The following is a 20,032-nucleotide window of genomic DNA, read 5'->3' on the forward strand; positions in this document are numbered from 1 at the left end:
CCCAGTGCCACAGGGAGAGAACTTGCCTGCACAAAGCTTTAAACTGAGCAATTTTTCAGAACGTAGAGAAGTTATAAATGAAAATGAAGGAAAATGCAGAGATCAAAATATGTAACAAAGATGTAAAGGAAGTCTGTTAAAAATAGTGTTAGATAAATCACCAGAGTAGACTACAGTGATAACTCGTCTTGCATTGAACAGGGTTCATTTTACCTAACGTACCCATTGAAAACAAAGGCGTCCAATATCAATTAATCATCTGGGCTCCTTTTATATTTAACAGAAAAAATAGACAAACCTCCAGAGAACAACTGTGTCCTTCCAAATATATGCTTTCCTCTCTCTCCTGTTTACAGAGGGAGCCGAGATACCAGACTTTCAGATAACCAAAGTTAGGTAAGATGAATCCAGCTCTAAATACTGAAATGAAGGTGGCATTAAAAATGCAGAAAATATTGTATAAGAAAATGGAAAAATCATAAAAGCTTAACAGCTGATCTAAATTATAAATGAAAACTTTTAAGTGCACCAAACGAGAAGAGTAGCTAAAACTTGAACTAAAAATTCATGTCTGACAGGGCTAAAGCTGCCAGAAAGGAGTCTTTGAAATGAACACAAATATCAGAAACAAAACAAAGCCTTGAGGTGGTGTATATTGGGTCTTGATAGTGATGGTAAAATTCTTAATAGGGGAATAGGAATCAGTATTTCTCTTCTGTGTCTGAGTAATAGGAGGACGCTGTACTTTCCCCTTGTAGTTTCCATCAGCGAAGAGTGAAACACTTTCCACCAATAATGAGAAAACGTGTTAAAAGAGTATCTACTAGAAATACTATTTTTAGATCAATAGGCCTGGGCAGCTTGCAGCCAAAACTCTTACAGTAATTGCATGAGGAGTTATCTGGTCCAGTTAAAGCAATTTTTTACAGATCCTAGAAGGGTCCAAGGACTGGGTTGTGCTGTCTTGTACTGATATTCAAATAGGGAGATAAGAAAACGCAATTAAGTATAAACATCTTGCCCTATCATTAATTGATTCAAAGTAACAGAAATGCTGATACAAGACTCAACTAATAAGTAATGTATGAAGCTTTATAGCTTCATGGAAAATAGGTCTTGCCAAATAAATCTGATTTTGTTATTTGAATGTATTACAAGTTTGGCTTCTACAGGAACTGCACAGATGTAATATATTTTCATATGAGGGAATTTAATTGTGACATTCTCGTTAACCAGTTAGCACTATACAAAACAAACAAAGCACATTACATGGAGTAAGAACAGGATAACTGACAGAATTCAAAAAGCTGTCACTGGTGCAAAAAGGCACAAAAAGGAAAATAGCAATGAAGAATAATAAAACTACTCCTGTAACTTCTTGTATAGTGTTGCTTAGACTCAGAGAAGAAATCAATGTACAGTTTGCTTTTGCCCAGTTTAAAAAATAATATTAAATATCAGCAGAAGGCAAATAAAATCATAAAAAAAGACTGAAGTACAGTATTGTGAGAAACTCAGCAGAACTCTACCTGTCCAACTGCTTTAAAAAAGAAGATTGAGGAGTGCTGTCAGTGTGAGGAGTAAGTATCTGCATAGGGAAAAAACAGGGACACTAAGAACTCCTTGATTTAATGGAGGGAGAACCACACGTACCAGAGCCCATGGGTGCAAACTGAAGCTAAATACATTAAAACTCAAAATAAGGTAGACATTTTTAACTGTGCAAGCAAATTTGCATTGGCAGTGGATTTTCCATTTTTGATTTCATCAGTTCAGGAACAGATGTCTTTCTGGAAGATGCTTTCATCAAAGACAAGCTGGCAGGCTCCATATAGAGCTAATAAGGGGGAAATTCAAAGAACCATATTATGCAACGTGTAAAACCAAATAATTGTAAGAGTAACAGGCTCATAGGATAACTCAGGTTGGAAGGGACCTCAGGAGGTCTCTAGCCCAACCTCCTACTCAGGACAGGGTCAGTTTAATCTCAGACCAAGTTGCTCTGAGCTCTGTCCCGTTGGGCCTTGAAAACCTCCAAGGATGGAGATGGCACAACCCCTCTGGGCACATGCTGCACTGCTTCATCATCCTCCTGGGGGAGAAGTTCTTCCTTATATCCACTCCTATTTGCCCTTAAAGTTTTTTAGCAATTTTGGAAATTGGGGAAGACAATAGATTCATAAATGAAAAGTCTAGTAAGAGATGGCTTCTAAACCAATCTTCTGTGTAATACAGCCTAGCAATGTCATTAAATTTTCTGACAAACTCGTAATTTCTGATAGAAGTGGACTGCATGATCCAATTTAACAAATGGGTCCTAAAAAACACTGGTTTATCAGATGGGGGTCCTCCTCCCTCCTCCCTCCTCCGTCTCCCCAGTTGCAATGCTGCCACTGGTGCCCACGTGCTCCCTTTACTCTGCAGTATCCTGCCGTAGCCTCTGCTCTCCTCACCCGTGAGTCACTCATATCAGCATCTGCTGCTGCTCCACACAACACCACGCTCCCTTGTCCAAGCAGCCGGGCAAGAGGCTGCACACACCATTCGGGCAGTCAGGAGTTGGGAACTTGACGGCCAGGACAGCACGGCCATCAATCCACCCGTGGCTAGGGGACAGATAAAGTTTTGCGGGCTGCTTGTACAGGTTCCAAGTAGTACATCTCTCTTAGCCAGACAATCTACCTTGCCTTCAAGGCTTTCAAGGTGGAAGAGCAGAAAGTCAGGCCGGATGACGGAACAGCCACTCAACCCAATGGAGATGACAGCATTCACACCAGCTAGTGTTGGGGAGGATTAATGTCTGAAGGCTCACGAGTGATTTGAAAACAATGTTAAAGCATTAAACATGTTAAAGCAAAATATCTGTACTGATTGTGTGTGCAAGGTAACGCCTAAAATGCTAAGGCTGTGGTCATCTGAACCACAAAGAATCAAACCATTTCTGAAGCAACAACTTTTTGTACTTTCTGAAATTTGTAATTCAGTTTTGGATGCCCATCTTCAGAAACTCACACTTGAACTTACAAAGGTTTAGGGTCTGCAGAAGTCAAGTTTAATTTAGCAAATTATTATCTTCAATATTTTTAGAAGATGGATGTTAACTGTCTGAGCGGAAAAAAATTACAGTGTGCAGGACCACTGGCATAAAAATATACCTCCCAAATATTAATTCTAGCCATGTGCTCATCTGCACTGGGAAGCTAGAAACAACAACAACAACAAAAAAAAAAACAGCTACCTCTAAAGAGTATTTGATCATAGCCTTGTATGTACATTCCTATTCCAGAATACAAGTCTAATCTAAAGAGTGACTGAACTTCATGTTTATATACTATGTGAATTAATTATCATTTTCAAGTGCAGTCAAGCTCTACACTTTTCTAGAACTATCAAGAGGTGGCTATAGCTAAACCATAAAACCCTGTGCTTCTCCTGTCACTGTGATCCCTCTCCCATTTCTTCCACTGTGTATTGTATCTTTGTTGCATCTTAGATCAAAAACTCTTTGAATAAGGACAATGTTTTCTCATTCATTTTATGTAATGAGGCTCTTGTCCAATTTAAAGAATGGAAAGAATAAACACACAATAATATTTCAAACTCTGGTAATCAACTACGAGCTCAATTCTGGCAGTATGCTATGAAAAGAATAATGGACCCTCAACAGAAATCCAAACAACATCATGCAATACAGATCAGAACCAACACCATCATAATGTAAAGCAAAAAGAAAAGACCCTACAAACATCAAAGGGTTACTGTGGTAGTGCTTGGTGAAACACTGCCATGCCACTGGGGAGTTCTATTCTGTACTACAGTAACTATAGTTTCCTGTTTATTTTCCAGTTAAACTCAGAACTAAATTGTTACCCAGAACAGCATGTAGATTATTACCTAATCTAATTTTTCTCCAAAACCTTCCTATTCTTACATGTTCTTGATATTTTAACCAAAAGAGCAGCATACGAACCTGAAATTTCATTAACCATCTGCACCAATATGCAGAGCCAGTAAGGAAATGACTTTTTGCAAAGTCCTTGTATTCCTTATGAAGTATTTATGATAGTAAGAACAGCAAAGCAGGAATCTCAGAACGGCAATAGTGAATTCCAGACCTGTGGGAGAGAAGGATGCACTGCATTTCTGACATGAAATGGCTTACTTTGAGCAGTTTCATCAGCCCTTCAAGCTGCACCATCAGTTCTCTTCTGCTTTCTTGGAGCGCAGACATCCTCTGTTCCAGTTCATCCTTTCTCTGCCTGTTCAAGTTATATGAAAGAAAAAGTCAGAAAATAAGCTTTGGGTATTTCAAAACCACGTCAGGAAATTCAGACATAACTCTGCTTTTTGTCACTCCCCTGTGCTTCCAGTTTATAAAAATATTGCAAAATACTGTACAATGACCATGAAACCTATATACAAAAATCAGACTTTTCACTTAAAATCCAGAAATCTACAGTTAACATCTTGGTAGTAGAAAGCTTTTTTCAAAAGCACTGTATTTTGAGAAAAAAAGCCAGCTTCCTTTTAAGAACACTCTTAACGTGAGAGCCAGGCATCCTGCAGAGCTTTCAGACAAGAATGAACTATGGGAGGGAAGAAAGAAAAAAAAAAAAAGAGGAGAAAAGGCTGCAGATGTTTGGAAAGGAAAAGCACTGGGCTATCACCTATCTGGATGGAGACTCGGCAGAGCTATTTCTGTCCAGCAGTGTGACGTACGATCTTTGACACGTTTGTTCTATTCTACCAGAACCCATGTAACAAGAATAGGAGGCAATAAGCGTCTTTCCCTCTCCTTGGCATCAAAAAACCGCTGCATTTCTACAGATGCCTATCTGCGGGAGATCTAAGGAAATATGACTGTATGGTTTGTTTTTATATTAAAAAAAAACACAAAAAACCACGAAGAAGTAACTAATACAAAGAGAAATTCAAAGACGAACTGTCAACACATGTCAGAAGTTCAGTATCTTATATGATTTAAAAAATGCTGGACCCCACAAATCACAAACTTTGGAATAATAAATAACTGTAAGAAAAAGCAGATGAGAAAGGCTTATCTAGTCTTTGACAGTTGTTTTTGTGGACATAATAATGTCTTCCTCCAAAGTTAAAGGCACCACATATTGAAGACTGAATTTTTAAATGCCTTAGATCTTATCTATACTGTTACATGATGTACAACGGATAAACCATTCTGTGAATTTTAATAACCAACAGGTTTTAGAAGCACCAATCGGACATCAGAATCTGGAACTGAAACAGGCCTCTTACTCAGATGGAATATATTTGTTGAGTATGGCTTGCTTTTATTGTAGTGACTGTGAATACAATATACAGCAAGCATTCACCCCAACCAGAAAACTGTTAAGATTACATTATAGAATTAACCAGTTTCTATACTGATTCTTAAAAGAACAGAACATTATGAACACTATTCTATGATTAGCTATCCTAGGTATCTTTAAACTCTTTTTGTATTTTGATGAATGTGGTTATTAAATACCCATATATATATATATATATATATATATATATTTAAAACAACAAGGCAGCAAAGAGATGATTATATACGCATGGTCACCTGGAATATGTTAAAAAAGCATGATAAGCATAACTCTTTATGTTTATATTGTCCCTTTTCTGTGGGTCAGTTCGAAGTCTGTAGCTTTTTATTCTATAGTTATTTAATATAACATTCTGGTAAACAATTACAAATAATGTAAAAATCAACATATTGAATATGTGCAGCTCTCCAAATGTAATTGTTAATTAAGAATCAACATCATTGTGTGTATCAGATTTTGGTTGATGTTATTCTTTTTTTTCTTTTTTTCTTTTTTTTTTCCTTTCAGGGAAGAAAAAAGAGGAACTGTTTGTCAATGACAAAAGGTGTTAAATGTTATAAAATAAAAATGACAGGTCAGTCTCTAGAGACAGAAATGGAGAGATGCAGTTTGAGGCATATGCCTGGAACAAACTGATCCATGGCACCTGTGTATAAATGAGCATCCTGAGCACATGCAAGCAGAAGAAACTAAGAACAACAGGACAGAAATCTGTAAGATGACAGATGCAGCCTTACTTCATCCATGGTTACCTTTGCCAACAATGTGATAGAGCTGACTCATCCTTATGGGCTGTGTTGTCTGCAAATTTTTAAACCTGTGACAAGCTGATTTACCATGGATTAACTTTTTCATGCTTTCATACATGCAATTGAGATGATTTGGTTATGTGTGCTTAAATGTTATCGAAGGCAAGGTCATCAGGCACTGCTCACAGAGGCTTGGGGAAGGGCTCCTGGATGGCTGTGACTTGGTGAGTACGTTGCCATCCCAGCTAACCCGCCAGTTGTGAACTTCCAGTGTGATGCTATGCAGTCAAGAAAATTAATGTGTGCTTTGAATTTATTAATGAGAGTGATGTTTGGTGGTAAGAAAGCTAACATTAGTTCTATCTATAGCACCAGTGACTACTTAGGAGACACTGCAGCCAGCACTGCAGCCTATATATAGAAGAGATGCAGAGGACTTAGGAAGAACTTGACAGCAAGCTGGAGATCTGGCAAACCTGCTGTATGGAGAGACTGAAGAAGTTCACAGAATCACAGAATCCTAGAATTAGATTGAAAGGGACCTCTGGTTCCAAGTAGTAGACCTCCTCTGAGGTCTCCCCTCAGTCTTCTCTTTTCCAGGCTGACCAGGCCCAGCTCTCTCAGCCTGTCCTTGTGTGACAGGTGCTCCAGGCCTCTCAGCATCTTCATAGCCCTCCTCCGAACTTGCTCCGGTAGTTCTATGTCCCTCTTGTACTGGGGAGCCCTGAACTGGGCACAATACTTCAGGTAAAGCCTCACCAGGGCTGAGTAGAGGGGCAGGATCACCTTCCTTGACCTGCTGGCAACACTCTTCCGAATGCACCCCAGGATCCCATTGGCCTTCTTGGCCACAAGGGCACGCTGCTGACCCATGGTCAGCCTGCTGTCCACCAGGACTGCCAGGTCCCTCTCTGCAGAGCTACTCTCCAGCAGGTCAGCCCCCAGCCTGTACTGGTGCTTGGGGTTATTCCTCCCTAGGTGCAGGGCCTTGCACTTGCCCTTGTTGAACTTCATGAGGTTCCTCTCAGCCCATCCCTCCAGCCTGTCGAGGTCATTCAAGTCATTTATGCAGGAAGAGAGGAAGAAGGGAAGGAGTCAAAATCTCTAAGTACTTGCATTCAGACAGGAATTTTGAAAAAGATCTCTTTAGCTCAGCAGACAAAAGCACAGAGAAAGACAACGTTTGGAAAATGGCACTCGGCATACGAAGGTTAGAAATAACATGCACACTCCTAGCCCACTGAGCACAGACAAAGCACAGAAGCTAACTGACGATCACATTAACAGTATGAGGGGATGTGGTATTCTTTCCATCTCTAAAATGAAAGCTCAAATGTCTGTCTGGAATGGGTGGATACTCTTAGTCCATTGGTAAGAGAACTGCAGGAAGAAATTTCCTAGCCTGGGTGATGTAGAAGGACAGATTGGAAATCATGATAATTCTTGACTGTTTGTACATGCTTGTGGTAGTTTTACCTTGCAAGGCAGCTGGACTCCACCACAACTGCTCTCTCACTCCCCTCCAAGTACAATGCTGTAATTCAACCTTTTTTACATTAGTGAATCTCCTGTGGGAGAAACTGTGACAGGGACTCTGTGTCAGGAGTGTGATGATGGGACAAGAGGGAATGGGGTTTAGCTTTAAATGAAAAGAGGGCAGGTTTAGATTAAAGGAGGAAACTTTTTACTCTCACCACTAAGGTCGGCGAGGCGCTCGTGCAGGCTGCCCCGAGGAGCTGCTGATGCCCCATCGCTGGCAGTGCCCAAGGCCAGGCTGGATGGGGCTGGGGGCAGCCTGGGCTGGGGGGAGGTGTCCCTGCCCATAGCAGGGGTTGGAACTGGATGAGCTTTAAGGTCCTTTCCAACCCAAACCATTCTGTGATTCTATGAAAGACATCAAGAAACTGAAAGCTCTTACTGCTCTTGAGATCATTGCCTCACTTCAAAAAACACGTGCTTTATCTGTGGTCTGAATGTGCCTGGTTTCCAATTTAAGCTCTTGGCGCTTATTGCATCTTTCTCTGTTGGATCAAACAGCATATCAAGTTGCCTCGCAATATCCTTTTTTCCAGCTCTTGCATAACATTTGTTGATATCTTCTGCTTCCTCCCCAGTTTTTAAACATTTAAAAAATACATACATAGCTATGTAAAGCACATAGCTAGAAAATCTCTGCACTGTTATCATTAAAGAATGAAAATACCAGTGAGATATGAATTGTACCATAATATAGCACATTCTGTATGAAAAAGTAATGACAGAAGTTGAAAGCTTTAAATTTTGCCGTATGGGACTAGATTATACTCTGTAGACACCACCTTCAGTTGCAGCAGCTCCATGACAAGACCACTGCACTTTATGGAAAACCTTTAAGCACTAATGGGAAGCACAACAATTTTGCCATTTACTAAGTGGACAGAAAAAAGTTTACCTCAGCAAATAAAATACAATGTAGTTTTCAAAGAGCTGTTGCTGCCAAGAGCTTAAATTTTAAAACCTACTTTAGATTACAAACACCATTTTTGAAGGTTAAGCTATGAAATCAACTAGTAATGGAAGATGAAATAAAATATAGCCAGAGAATACACTTGTGACTATCCAAACTATGAAACACTTTATTCTACAAATACTGACAATTTCTCCATTACTTAAAAATGTAAACTTGAAGAGGCTTTGAAGATCTTTCTCCAACTGTGGCTGTGTGTCTGAATATTTGTAGGTATGAATTTTCATAGTTTCAGTGATTAATCAAATAACTGACACTTATCTTCAATTCCACCCTTTTGTACAATACATAATAAGCAGTTAAACCATTTTTCTGCTCAGTTTTTCTTCTTTGCAAACAGTTTTCTGAACTATACAAAGAATTCGTTTTCAGAGACTTTTATTTACTTCTAAATCCACTTATAAAAGAACAAATTGTAATATGCCGTCAGTCTTCAGAATTCACCAGTTCAAAGTAACACTTTAGGGTTATTGAAGATACGCTGCTGTTATGCTGTCCAGGATAACATTTATCATTGTCTGTGCTAAAGAACAGACCACATGGGCTGATCAGCCACGGTATCAAATGCACGCAAGCTTTTAGATATTTCTTTTACCGTAGAAGCCTGAGTTCAGCCAGTAAAGTTGGGTTCTGCTGGGCTTTCTCGGGTGTGGGCTGCGAGGCTTGTTCATGCTCCAGTCTCAGACGCTGAATTTCTTGGAGTATCTCTCTATATCAGTGACAGAGGGAAGATTAAAGAGGAATAGGGTCAGCCTTTATACTGCTCTTAAAATACTGTTATAACCCTTCAAATACTGTTATAACCCTTCAAGCACTCTTTCTGTCAGTCTTCATGTATGACTGACACAGACTCAAATCCGAGACAGGTAAGTTAGCGCAGTCCTATGAATTGCTGTAATACACACAGGAAGTTTATTACTTAAGTAATAAGAAGCATGAAATCGCTCGCATGCCATATGCTGGCAAGGTCTCTTCAAAACCTTTTGTGTGGAATGGGCTAAGGGACCGCTCTAAGAGGAAGCTCCGTTTTCAGCATAGCCCGCTCTCACACATATTCCATCAGAAGGGCTCTGAAGGAGCGGCTGGTTGCTGGTTGGCCTCCCACTCACCCTTGCGAGGCTCCTGGCAGGCAGCAGGAGTAAGCCAAGCACCAGCTCCTGGCCGTATCAGCTCACAGTAACAAAGACGAGCTGCCCTGAGGCCTCACAAAGGGAAGGCAAGCAGCTAGCAGCCGCAGCACTGCACGTGCTCCCAGCTGCTGCTGCTGTGGGTAGGAGATGCATCCCTTGCGGCTCAGGACTCATTTATTAACAGAGAAATAAAATCTTTCTGATCTGAGAATGAAGATTACAATCTCTAAATCTCTCCCCCTTGCTCTTTCTTTAAGCTGCTCTCCTTAAGAGGTTTCATAACAGCACTGATTTAGATCTCCCTTATCTGTGATCTTAATGAATAATTTCAAATACCTGCAGGCTCTCTTGGTAGCGTACTAAAACTATGACACTTACATGGTGCAAGGATCAAGGTACACAAACCCTTCAGGAACTGGGACTCCTCCAAATGAACCTTACTAAATATATTTACCTGGTCTGCTGAGGCTGCCTTGGCAATTCTCAAGGCCCAAGGGGTGATGCAAGCCCATGCACCCAGAACAGGGAGACCCGGGTATAGCTGTGAGGCCAGCACAGCACCAGGACCCCAAGGCGACCTACTGGCTGGCTGGGCAATACAGCGTGTTGCTTTTGCAACTGCTCAACAGCTTGCTTTTTAGAACAGCACCCCCTTACTTTCTCTTAGGCAGAGAAACATGAACTTGACATGTGGGTGGTGAAGAAGCAGGTAAGTGCAAATGCAGTATTACAACAGAAACAGTTATCTCTTAACAGCCCCTCTGGAACAAGAGAAGGAAACCAGCTCCTACAGTCCATCTCCTATTTTTTTCAGGCCTCCTAATTTCCTCAGACTCTTTTGTCTTCCAGCAAAAGGAAAAAATCCCCATTTTTCCCAAGTTATGTTTATCCACCCCAACCTTTCAACCTGCCTGCTCTACGACGTAGCTGATTTATTTTCCTGCTGCCACCTGAATGGTTTACCCAGCTGTGATGTTTGCTGGGTTTGAGGACAGCAATACAGATACTCAGTATTGGTTAAGATGATTTTAAGAAGATCAGTTAAAAAGATCAACCTACTCCCTGAGGAATAATAGCACTGCAGCTGCATCAGCATGGTGCTAATTGGTTAATGAGGGAGATACACCCTTCAACAAAAGATCTAGGAAAACAATCTGGTTGATATAATACAAACAGTTAAAAACAACAAAGCATAGGATTAAAGGCTTTTCTCTCCTCAAATGTTTCTCCTTAAACAATACTGATCAAAGCTTGGTTTTTACCTGTTTTTGTTTTCCAGCTCTGCTATCAGCTGTCTTTGTTGTTTATTGGCATCAAAGTTGAAACCCAGGTCTGTTGGTGGGCGAGGCTGGTGGATGGAGAACAGAGAAAAATTAAACACAGTATTCATTACCTGTTAACCACATATGACACTGTTTGGATCCAGTCCCATGTTTCCTGACTGCCACAGTACAATACTAACAGCCCAGATTGCAAAGCTATTAAAAAAGCTGTGCTGAGATGGACTACTGGGGTACATCTGATCACGGTGTCTCAGAAATACTGCTTTAGGACTCATGAAATCATAGGACTCTGGCTATGGGTACCTCTGCCTACGCTATGAATCATCTGTTAACACCATCAGTCTGAGGAATTTTATTTGCCATTTTTTAAAAGACCTTCAGAAAAAAATACAGCATACCTACCTGTTCTTAAAGCACAGACAGGCTTCCCTGGGAAGAGATGCGTTACACCTTCTATCATAAAGTCTTTTAGTGAAACACTGACCTTCCATTATGTCAGTGAGTGAAGAAAAGTTAGAATAACTTATAGCCAGGGTCATGGTACCTATACCACTGCCGAATATCAGAACACACTGCTGACGGCGTGACTAACTCCTGTTCTCCATTTTCTTCTTATAATACACCGGCACAATGTAGTGTCATTAATGCTTAGAAATATTTTGACAGAAATATCTTTACAGCAAGGTCTTCAAACAGCTTCTGCAGCAAGCTGATACCAATTTCTCATGCTTTCTCTAGGTCCAATTTCTCCCCTTCTTCCAATTCATCAACTCAGCAGTGACGCTGGGGTTAAATGAAGTCTTTCAGTGCTGTTAGCTTTTGTGGATTCAGCGTTAACTAAATGTGAATCCAGGTTCACTGCCTCTTTGTGTTTGGCACACTTTTCACCAGCAGCCATCACCACCACTGAGAAAAGCACTGCGCAATTAAACAAGGATTTGTACTTTGTGGGAGAACCTGTTAGCAGCTGGGCTGCAGGATGAAGAAGCCGGTTACAAGGACTAAGAATGGAAAGAGAATTATAGGGTCTTGTCCTGGTTCAGTGCATTTCGCCGGTGGAATCCTAAGATGCTGCTTAGGAGGTCCCACGCAACTCAAAACCATCCTGGCCATCAGACACAAGAAGTTCTCCTTGGGAGAACTTGGAGCTGGGGAGACATCTTTCATTGAGGACAGGTCTCCTTGGCTGAGGAACAAGGCAGTACATAGGGTCTGCTTTTGGCACCGGGTCATTACTGCCTCTGATTTCCTTACTCTGTCTGTCTTTGGCTCCAGCATAGACAGGGTGCACTCATTTTGGCAGTGCAGATGACTACGGCCATGGTGCCATGCTTCTTGCCACATCTTTGGGAAATGGGGTGTCAGTATCCCCAGAAGTGTGCTAATGGAGGAGATGCTGTAAGCGCTGCCAACCCATCCCGCAGCGGCTGTGCGCTGGGACCGGAGCGAGGAGAAGGACCTCGCAGTTCAACTCTGAGCTTGTCACGTTGATGACATTACCACAAGGATGCCTTGGATGTGGCAGAACAGTCCAGAAGTGGGCAAAGGGCGCCTGGTAGTCACCGCACTGCTGGTGCCAGAAGGATGACGGCAGGTACCAAGGCACTACGCAGCAGCTGTGCCGAGCGGCAGATCTCCGGGGCTTTGTCAAGAGCTCCAAGTTTCGGCGCTCTGTTTTTGCCTTTTCATTCTCATTTGATCTCAAGATTTCAGAGATTTTTACCACAACATTTTCAGAAAGACCTCAGGTTGGGTTCCTGGTTTGAGAAAACACTTTCACAACCACTTCCGGAAAGTATTTGGTAGAAATACAGCAGATGGATGAAGAGCTCGGCATCTACTGCTGCTTCCACAAGGTGGACAGTAGCAGCGCCAGGACAGAGGGGGCAGACACTGCTACGCTTTGAGCTGTTTCACTGTGGGTACCTGGACACAACCCTGACTGGACTTCGGCTGAAGCATGGATAGCAGCTCTCTCCTTGGGCGACGCGACACTCACGTGGTGGGGAGGTCTGTATGTGGTAAGTGAGCCTTGCTTGAGTGACACGACTACAAGCTGGTCTTCTGCGCTTTCCCGAGCGATCTGATGGCTAATTCAGGAGTTTCCTAATGACGTGGAAATTGTCAGTGTGAAAGCTGCTTGGTAAGGCAGGGCCCAGGCAAGAAGAACCAAACCAGCTTGAGAGTTAAAATGAACAGTGTGAGAAAATAAAACGTAAGTACCAGAGAAACCTCAGTGCAGAAGCACTGTCCTTGGTGGCAAGGTGAGAAAGGGCCCTCTCCCCCGGCAGTGGCAGGCGCAGGGTGCACACTGCTCCCAGACCAGGCTGGGGGGCAGAGGAGCCAGAAGAGGGCTGTGATGTTCAGGTGGTGCTGGGGCCTCCAGCGCAGCGTAGGCAGCAGCACTGCCACCACGCTGTCCTTTCTGAGGTGACCTCTCTGTGAAACCTCTGTCCTGTGCTGATGACACCTGCTATGACCAGCTGGTTCCCCCAAAACGGTGAGTCACAGAGCTGACGTCCCGTGGTGTCCCCATGTCCTGCTGCCAGCAGCTAGGAGGACAAGCGCAGGTGACGTGCTTCAACTGCAGCCTCCTCTGGGGCTCCTGGGGCTCCATCTGAGGCACAGGAACCTCTGTTCTGCCACGAAGGAGGACTGTGCCTATGAAAACAGCCTTGTCCTTAATCCTTTTCTTCAGAAACCCTGTCCAAAGCCTGAAATCACCCTCATGACCTAAAGTACTCAAGCCCTCAGGAGCAAAGACAAGACTGCAGAGGAACCTGAGCCTGTATTACCACTGTCCCATTTCACTTGCACAGTCTCCGAGGGGAGGAACATCCCACATGCTGCTCGCTCAAATGTCACAAGCTGAGAGGTCATTTGGAAACTGTGCAGTGTGTATTTTGTATGACAATTCAGTATTTTCTTATTTGTTCTATTTCTTCCAAAAGTCCAGTTAAGTTATAAATGTAACTCCATGTCACAGAATTGTTGGAGTTCGAAAAGACCTTTTCAGATGTCTAATACAACACCCTTCTCAAAGCAGAGTCAAGTAGAGTGTGGTACTCAGGACATCATAGAATGATAGAATCACAGAATGGCTTGGGTTGGAAGGGACCTTAAAGATCATCCAGTTCCAACCCAAACCATTCACCTCCCCCCAGCCCAGGCTGCCCCCAGCCCCATCCAGCCTGGCCTTGGGCACCGCCAGGGATGGGGCACCCACAGCTTCTCTGGGCAACCAGTGACCGTGCCTCACCACCTTCATAGTAAATGATTTCTTCCTTACACCTAATCTAAACCTACCCTAATTAGTTTAAAGTCATTACCCCTTGTTCCATCACCCCACTCCCTGACAGAGTCCCTCCCCAGCTCTCCTGCAGCCCCCTTTAGGTACTGGCAGGCCGCTGTAAGGTCTCCTTGGAGCCTTCTCTTCTCCAGGCTGAACAACCCCAACTCCCTCAGCCTGTCTGTAGGAGAGGTGCTCCAGCCCCTGGATCATCTCTGTGCCCTCCTCTGGACTCGTTCTGTGTCCTTGTGCTGGGGACCCCAGAGCTGAACGCAGTAAGCGTACATCGTCCAGCTGTGTTTGAATATCTCCAGGGAAGGAGACTCCACAACCTGTAGGGGCGACCTATTCCAGTGTTTGAGCACCCTTGCCATTTGGAAGCTTTTTCTTCTGTTTAAATGGAATTCAGCTCAAGTCCATTGCCCTTCAGAGGGCACCACTGAAAAAAGCCTGGCTCCATCAGCTGAGTTGCCACCATCATGCAGAAATAGATAATAAGCCTCATATGAGTCTTCTCAAGGCTAAAGAAACCCAGAAAAAAAAATCAGGCTGCCAATTGTTCACCAACATCTAAACCTCCCAAGTTCTCGAATGGCATGTGATGCTCAGCCTGAACATTTGCAAAGGGGATGCCTATGCTGGTGACTTAAAAAGCACCAGGCAGAGGCACTGGAACTTGATCACCCACATTAGCAGATATTTAGTATGACCCCTGACATATTTTTAGCCCAGCCTAGCTATCTCTCTGAGAAATTCTCAGCATGGTTTGGGATTTACCTTAAGCTGAGAACCATCTGCAACAGGTGGTTTGTAGCAGCTGCACTGTTTGGGCGGGTGAGAGAGCTCAGTATTATAGATGCAGGCACTAGAAGTGTTTGATAAGTATGCTATACACAAAGCCTGAGTGTCTATTGTACGCTGAGGAGTGCTCCGATCTTGAGAAATCGCACTTATCTCTCACCTAATCTGTGCTACATTGTGGAGTCAGGAGAAGAAGAGTCTAAATTCTTGCATACCCAGAAAGTAAGAGTATCAGAGCGCCATGGACAGCACTGAGCCTGTTAGAAAAAACAACAGAGGCACAAGTCTAATTGCTAGCACGCTTGTCCAGAAAATGTCTGACAATTCTAAATATATCTGACCTTGACTGGGTAATAAGACACAGCCCCGGTGCCAGCCTCCTTAATGAACAGGCATCCTGGGAGGCCGCACGCTCCATCCTTCCTGCCAGCAGGAGTGCAAGGTGCAGCCTCGCGTCTGAGAGCACCCCTGGGATTTCTATTTGTGCTCTCTGGGTTAGGCTTTATATAAAACAAACAAAAAAAAACAAAAAAACAAAAAAAAAACAAAAACCAACCCATGATGGTCTAATATTAAAAAACTTTAACTGTCCAGGACAAGTAACTTACAATCTTGGAATAAAAACTCTGTTTAAAAAACTGATTGCAGACAACTTAGATATTTCAAGTAGCTGGGGTGTGAAGAAATTCATCAGGGCACTTAGTTTTTCGTACTTACATAAACCCAAAGCAACCTCAGAGCTTTCGTGTTCACCTCCAAAAGCACTACGTTTCTTAAGGCAATGCTCTGGAGGCCAGAACAGGGTATCCATAAAGCTCACATCTGCAAACAATGTACGAAGGAACTAACAACTACAAACCACTCAGCTTAACCTTAGTTCCTGGAGAGAAAACACATAATAGAACTCCTTGGAAGTACTTAGAAGATAGGCTAAGTAACAGTCTACATAGAGTTTTAAGAAGAAATCATGTTACAGCAAACTACTTGCCTTCCATAGTAAAAATATAATCCTGCATATAGGAGAAAAACTATTAATGATACACTTTCACTTCAGCCATACTTCTGACATCCCCTTATGGGTTTTCCAGCTTTTCTCTTATATCTGGTAACATTACATATTTTCATTAATATCATAGAAGATGGAATAAAGTATTTGCTTCACATTTGCAGACTGTATCACACTGTGACAAGCTCATAGGACTTTAGAGGACACAATTAAAATATAAAATCACGTGAGAACTTCTAGAAATGGTTTGAAGAAATAGGTTGCATTCTATCAAGGCAAGTGCAAACTCTCATATTTACTTTTAACCTGTCAATTGTATAAACACCTGCATAAAGGCAGCAGTTCTGCAAAAAAGGATCTGCAAATGAGAGTGGTTTGCAAACCAAACGTGGTCAATAACATCGTGCTTTTGCAGAGTCCTGGAATGGGTTGTTTGAAACAGGGGGTGCTGTGTGCTATAATGCGTGACTTACCCCTGTTCTCTAATCCAGGTGAACTACTGTTTCCAGCCTGAGAGTAATTCAAAAAAAGCTAAGAGCTAACTGGAGCAAACAGGGTGAACAAGAATGACCAGAGGTCTATAAATAATGACAACGAGGAAAGTCTGAAAGACTGAAGAGAGTAAAAGAAGGAGAGGAGACAACGTAAGAAATTTTAAATATACAATGCTTATTGCGAAGAGGAAAGTGATATATTATTCTTCATGTCCCCTGAAGTAGGAGAATGCTTAGTGGGCTCAAACCAAGCAAGGAATAATTATGTTAAGATTCAGGAAAATCATTTTATCGGTAGATGAACTTACAGATTGGAACAAATTGCCTCAATGGACTCCATCTGGAGTGAACTCCATCCACTATTTGTTTTTGTTTTTTTAAATTACTTGGCTAAGCGTCTGCCCAAGAAGGCTCATGCAAAGCTGAACTGGCCCACAGTAGGCAATGCCTGCAGCTAGCCCTCTGTCACTCAAACGCAGCAGCCACCAAGCCAACGGGGCGCTCCAGTTTTTATCGATGCGAGTGCCTGCATGTAAAGCATCTACATCTATAGCATCAAACTATTACTTGCATAGAGATAAGGGGTACGATCAGATTTTAAAAAGCCATGTTCAGCTTTAATTTTCATACTTCAGAGCAAGGCTGTTTGTTTTGCCATTTCTACCCTCTACAGATTCCTCACAGGTCACTGTTCTCTTACAAAGGATGCAAGAGAAAAACTTCCTTTAATCAATAAACAAAGCTAGGTAGCTTTGTTCTCTCTATTTAAATCCATTTTGGAAACGCATCAACTGCTGCTTCCATAGCTGCAACTTTTTTATGAGTATTTTTTCCTGCAGTATTGTAAACAGGAATGTCTCAGAACATATGATAAATAATAATCCTATCTTAAAAAACTTAAAAAAAAAGTCATCTTTCTTCTAAGATACCCTCAGAATGTCCTATAACTCATATTTCTATCAAATCTAAAGATATTAGAGTTCTCTATTTTCAACCTCGTGAATCTAGAATCATCAGCCTAGATCATAGAATGGTTTGGGTTGGAAGGGACCTTAAAGATCATCTAATTCCAACCCCCCCTCATTGGCAGGGACACCTCCCACTAGACCAGGTTGCTCAAAGATACATATATTACAGTTGTTTAAATAAACAACTTCCACTCTCTTCTGTTTTGATTCAAGTCATTTTTTAACTTTCTCCTTTAAAGCCAGAATATCTGACTCCCAGGCACCTTTCTGCTCCCACCACCTCTCCAGCCCTTTGATTAGGTTTTCTCTTTCAGTCTTCCTTTTTTCTCTGTTATAATTCTGGTTACGGGTCTCCTTTCAGACTGATTTATAAACCTCTAAAGACCTGTGAGGAAAACCACATTATTTCACAAAAACTAATAAAATATTTGACCATCACATTGGCAGTAACAAAGAACTGCTTTTAACCACAAACTTTTTTTTTTTTTTTCAGTTCTTTCTATGATGGGAAGAAGTCTTTGTGTTTAGGTTGCAATTTTGGGTGACTTTTCTAGTAGCTCAAGAACTGCATTTATTTCATTTTTTTTCTCTAGCTGCCTAGAGCCTGGTAGTCTTAAAGCAGACAAACTTTGCAGTACCTGCGCAGTATCTGCCATTCTACCCATGAACACACCTGAGATCCAAACAAAGCATGCCGGGCACCTGTATTCACTTTCTCTCACAGATGGGAAGTCATTTAAGTAACCGAGAACCTCCTATCAGTCACTTTGCTCACAGAATCAGTAGTCTCAATCATTCCTTGAGTCACTGCTGATCAATAATCCCCCGGATTGTTTTACAACCTACCCAAGAAATGCCACTATTTTCTCTGTGACAAGCAAGTAGCTTCCTGCAGCCCATAAGGAAAAATGCAGTGTCGCAATGAAAGAATTTACCAGGGACATGGAGACCTGACAGTTTGTCACTACTTTTCTCAAGCCTAGATGACTGCAGACTACTTTACAGAGTGAAGGGCTTAACGAACTTTTGCAGCTGTCTCTGGAAGTCACTGCTCTTCTGAAAACAGCGGATTTCATGGGTGAGGGAAGTATTTTTCAGGGTAGAATGATTCTGAAAAGTGGCTGAGGTGCTGGTGGACGCTGTGTGGGACCTGTTACTGGCCTAAGGGTTTCCAATCAAGTTCATATATGAGCAGTGCATTACACCTCACGCTTGCAAATATTTCAAATGCATGTTCTGAATACTATTAGGAGATAATATTATGTATGATAATAGAAAGTATGAGATATCATTCAAATGTGCAAATATCAACCTGGGTTTCATGCTGGACAGCCTGTATTTCTTCAGTGAATAAATTCCTCCAGAACACAGGGAAGGAAACCTGCCTATAGTCACTGCTCTCATTGCTGCCCAGCATTTTATTATCAACAAATTCTTACTGTCACAGCTTTCAGTAGTGTCTTGGGTACATGGTACAGGATTGCAATGGCAAATGCTATTCTTGTAAATCCAGGAAGTATTTATTAGAGCATTTGCATGTTACTAATAACTACCTAGATGAAAGGTATCTGTCCTCTCTGTGAAATCATATGTGGTTCTTAAATCCTCTGCACTGAAAAATAAAAATAAAAAATAAAAACAAGCAATCCAAAACATTCACTTACTAGTCAGCATTCTTACATTTGCACTCCATCTCGCTGGGCAGGTATGAATGACTTGTGTCTTTCAAGATTTATTGCTGCAATTCCTCTCTTTAAAAAGCCTAGCTGTCTCAGCTCCCTACCTGCCCAGCAGCACTGAGCACCAGGGACATATCCCCTTTCTACACTCAATGTCATTGCACCAGTGTGAGATGTAAGGCCTTCAAAGTTACTACAACAAACCCCCAAACCCTACTTTTAACATTTGTATAAGAAAATGAACAGTTTAGATATTTTGTCCTATGTAGCTTTCTTTCTCCATGAGGAGTAAGTATCTCAGAAAGCGAATGATCCTGACTGTTATGGCATAGACGCAATGTGGAGATCTTTTCTTGGCCCTCTTGGACACAGCCCACAGTTTTCTAACATGGGTTCCTGAGGCACTAATACAGCATAACCAAACCCCAAAATGTTATAGATCCATGCAGAAACAATCTACAAAGTTTATTCAGAGTAAAGGCATTCTGAAGTATGGCAGAGTGTGAAAAGAAAAAAGACTTTTTGATACAGTGAATTGTAACACAGGTCTCCAGTTCTATATCACACAGCAGCAAGACCAAAGCCACAGCTTTTTGAGCTGGAGACTAACATCTTATAAGGAAAAAAGAAAAAAAAAAAGAAAAAAAACGTTTCACAGCTAAGCAAACTCTCCAACATGACTGAAAGTGTGATCACCATCATTTTCTGCTGTCCTGGTGCTCAGCATGAATACTGAACTCTTACAAGTTCTGAGGATCATCAAAATGGCAAGCCCCATC

At 41.9% G+C, this 20,032-nt stretch overlaps 1 protein-coding gene across 1 annotated transcript in view; it reads right to left on the bottom strand.

Annotated features, from left to right (window-relative positions):
* Window positions 1-20,032, bottom strand: part of DTNB (dystrobrevin beta) — a 190,674-nt gene that overhangs the window by 60,786 nt on the left and 109,856 nt on the right. Inside the window, 3 exon segments of the mRNA XM_040552198.1 lie at window positions 4,163-4,259; window positions 9,199-9,312; window positions 10,996-11,081. Coding sequence (XP_040408132.1) covers window positions 4,163-4,259; window positions 9,199-9,312; window positions 10,996-11,081 — 297 coding nt within the window.

This window comes from Cygnus olor, chromosome 3 (assembly GCF_009769625.2).
Source record: "Cygnus olor isolate bCygOlo1 chromosome 3, bCygOlo1.pri.v2, whole genome shotgun sequence".
Taxonomy (NCBI): Eukaryota; Metazoa; Chordata; class Aves; order Anseriformes; family Anatidae; genus Cygnus; species Cygnus olor.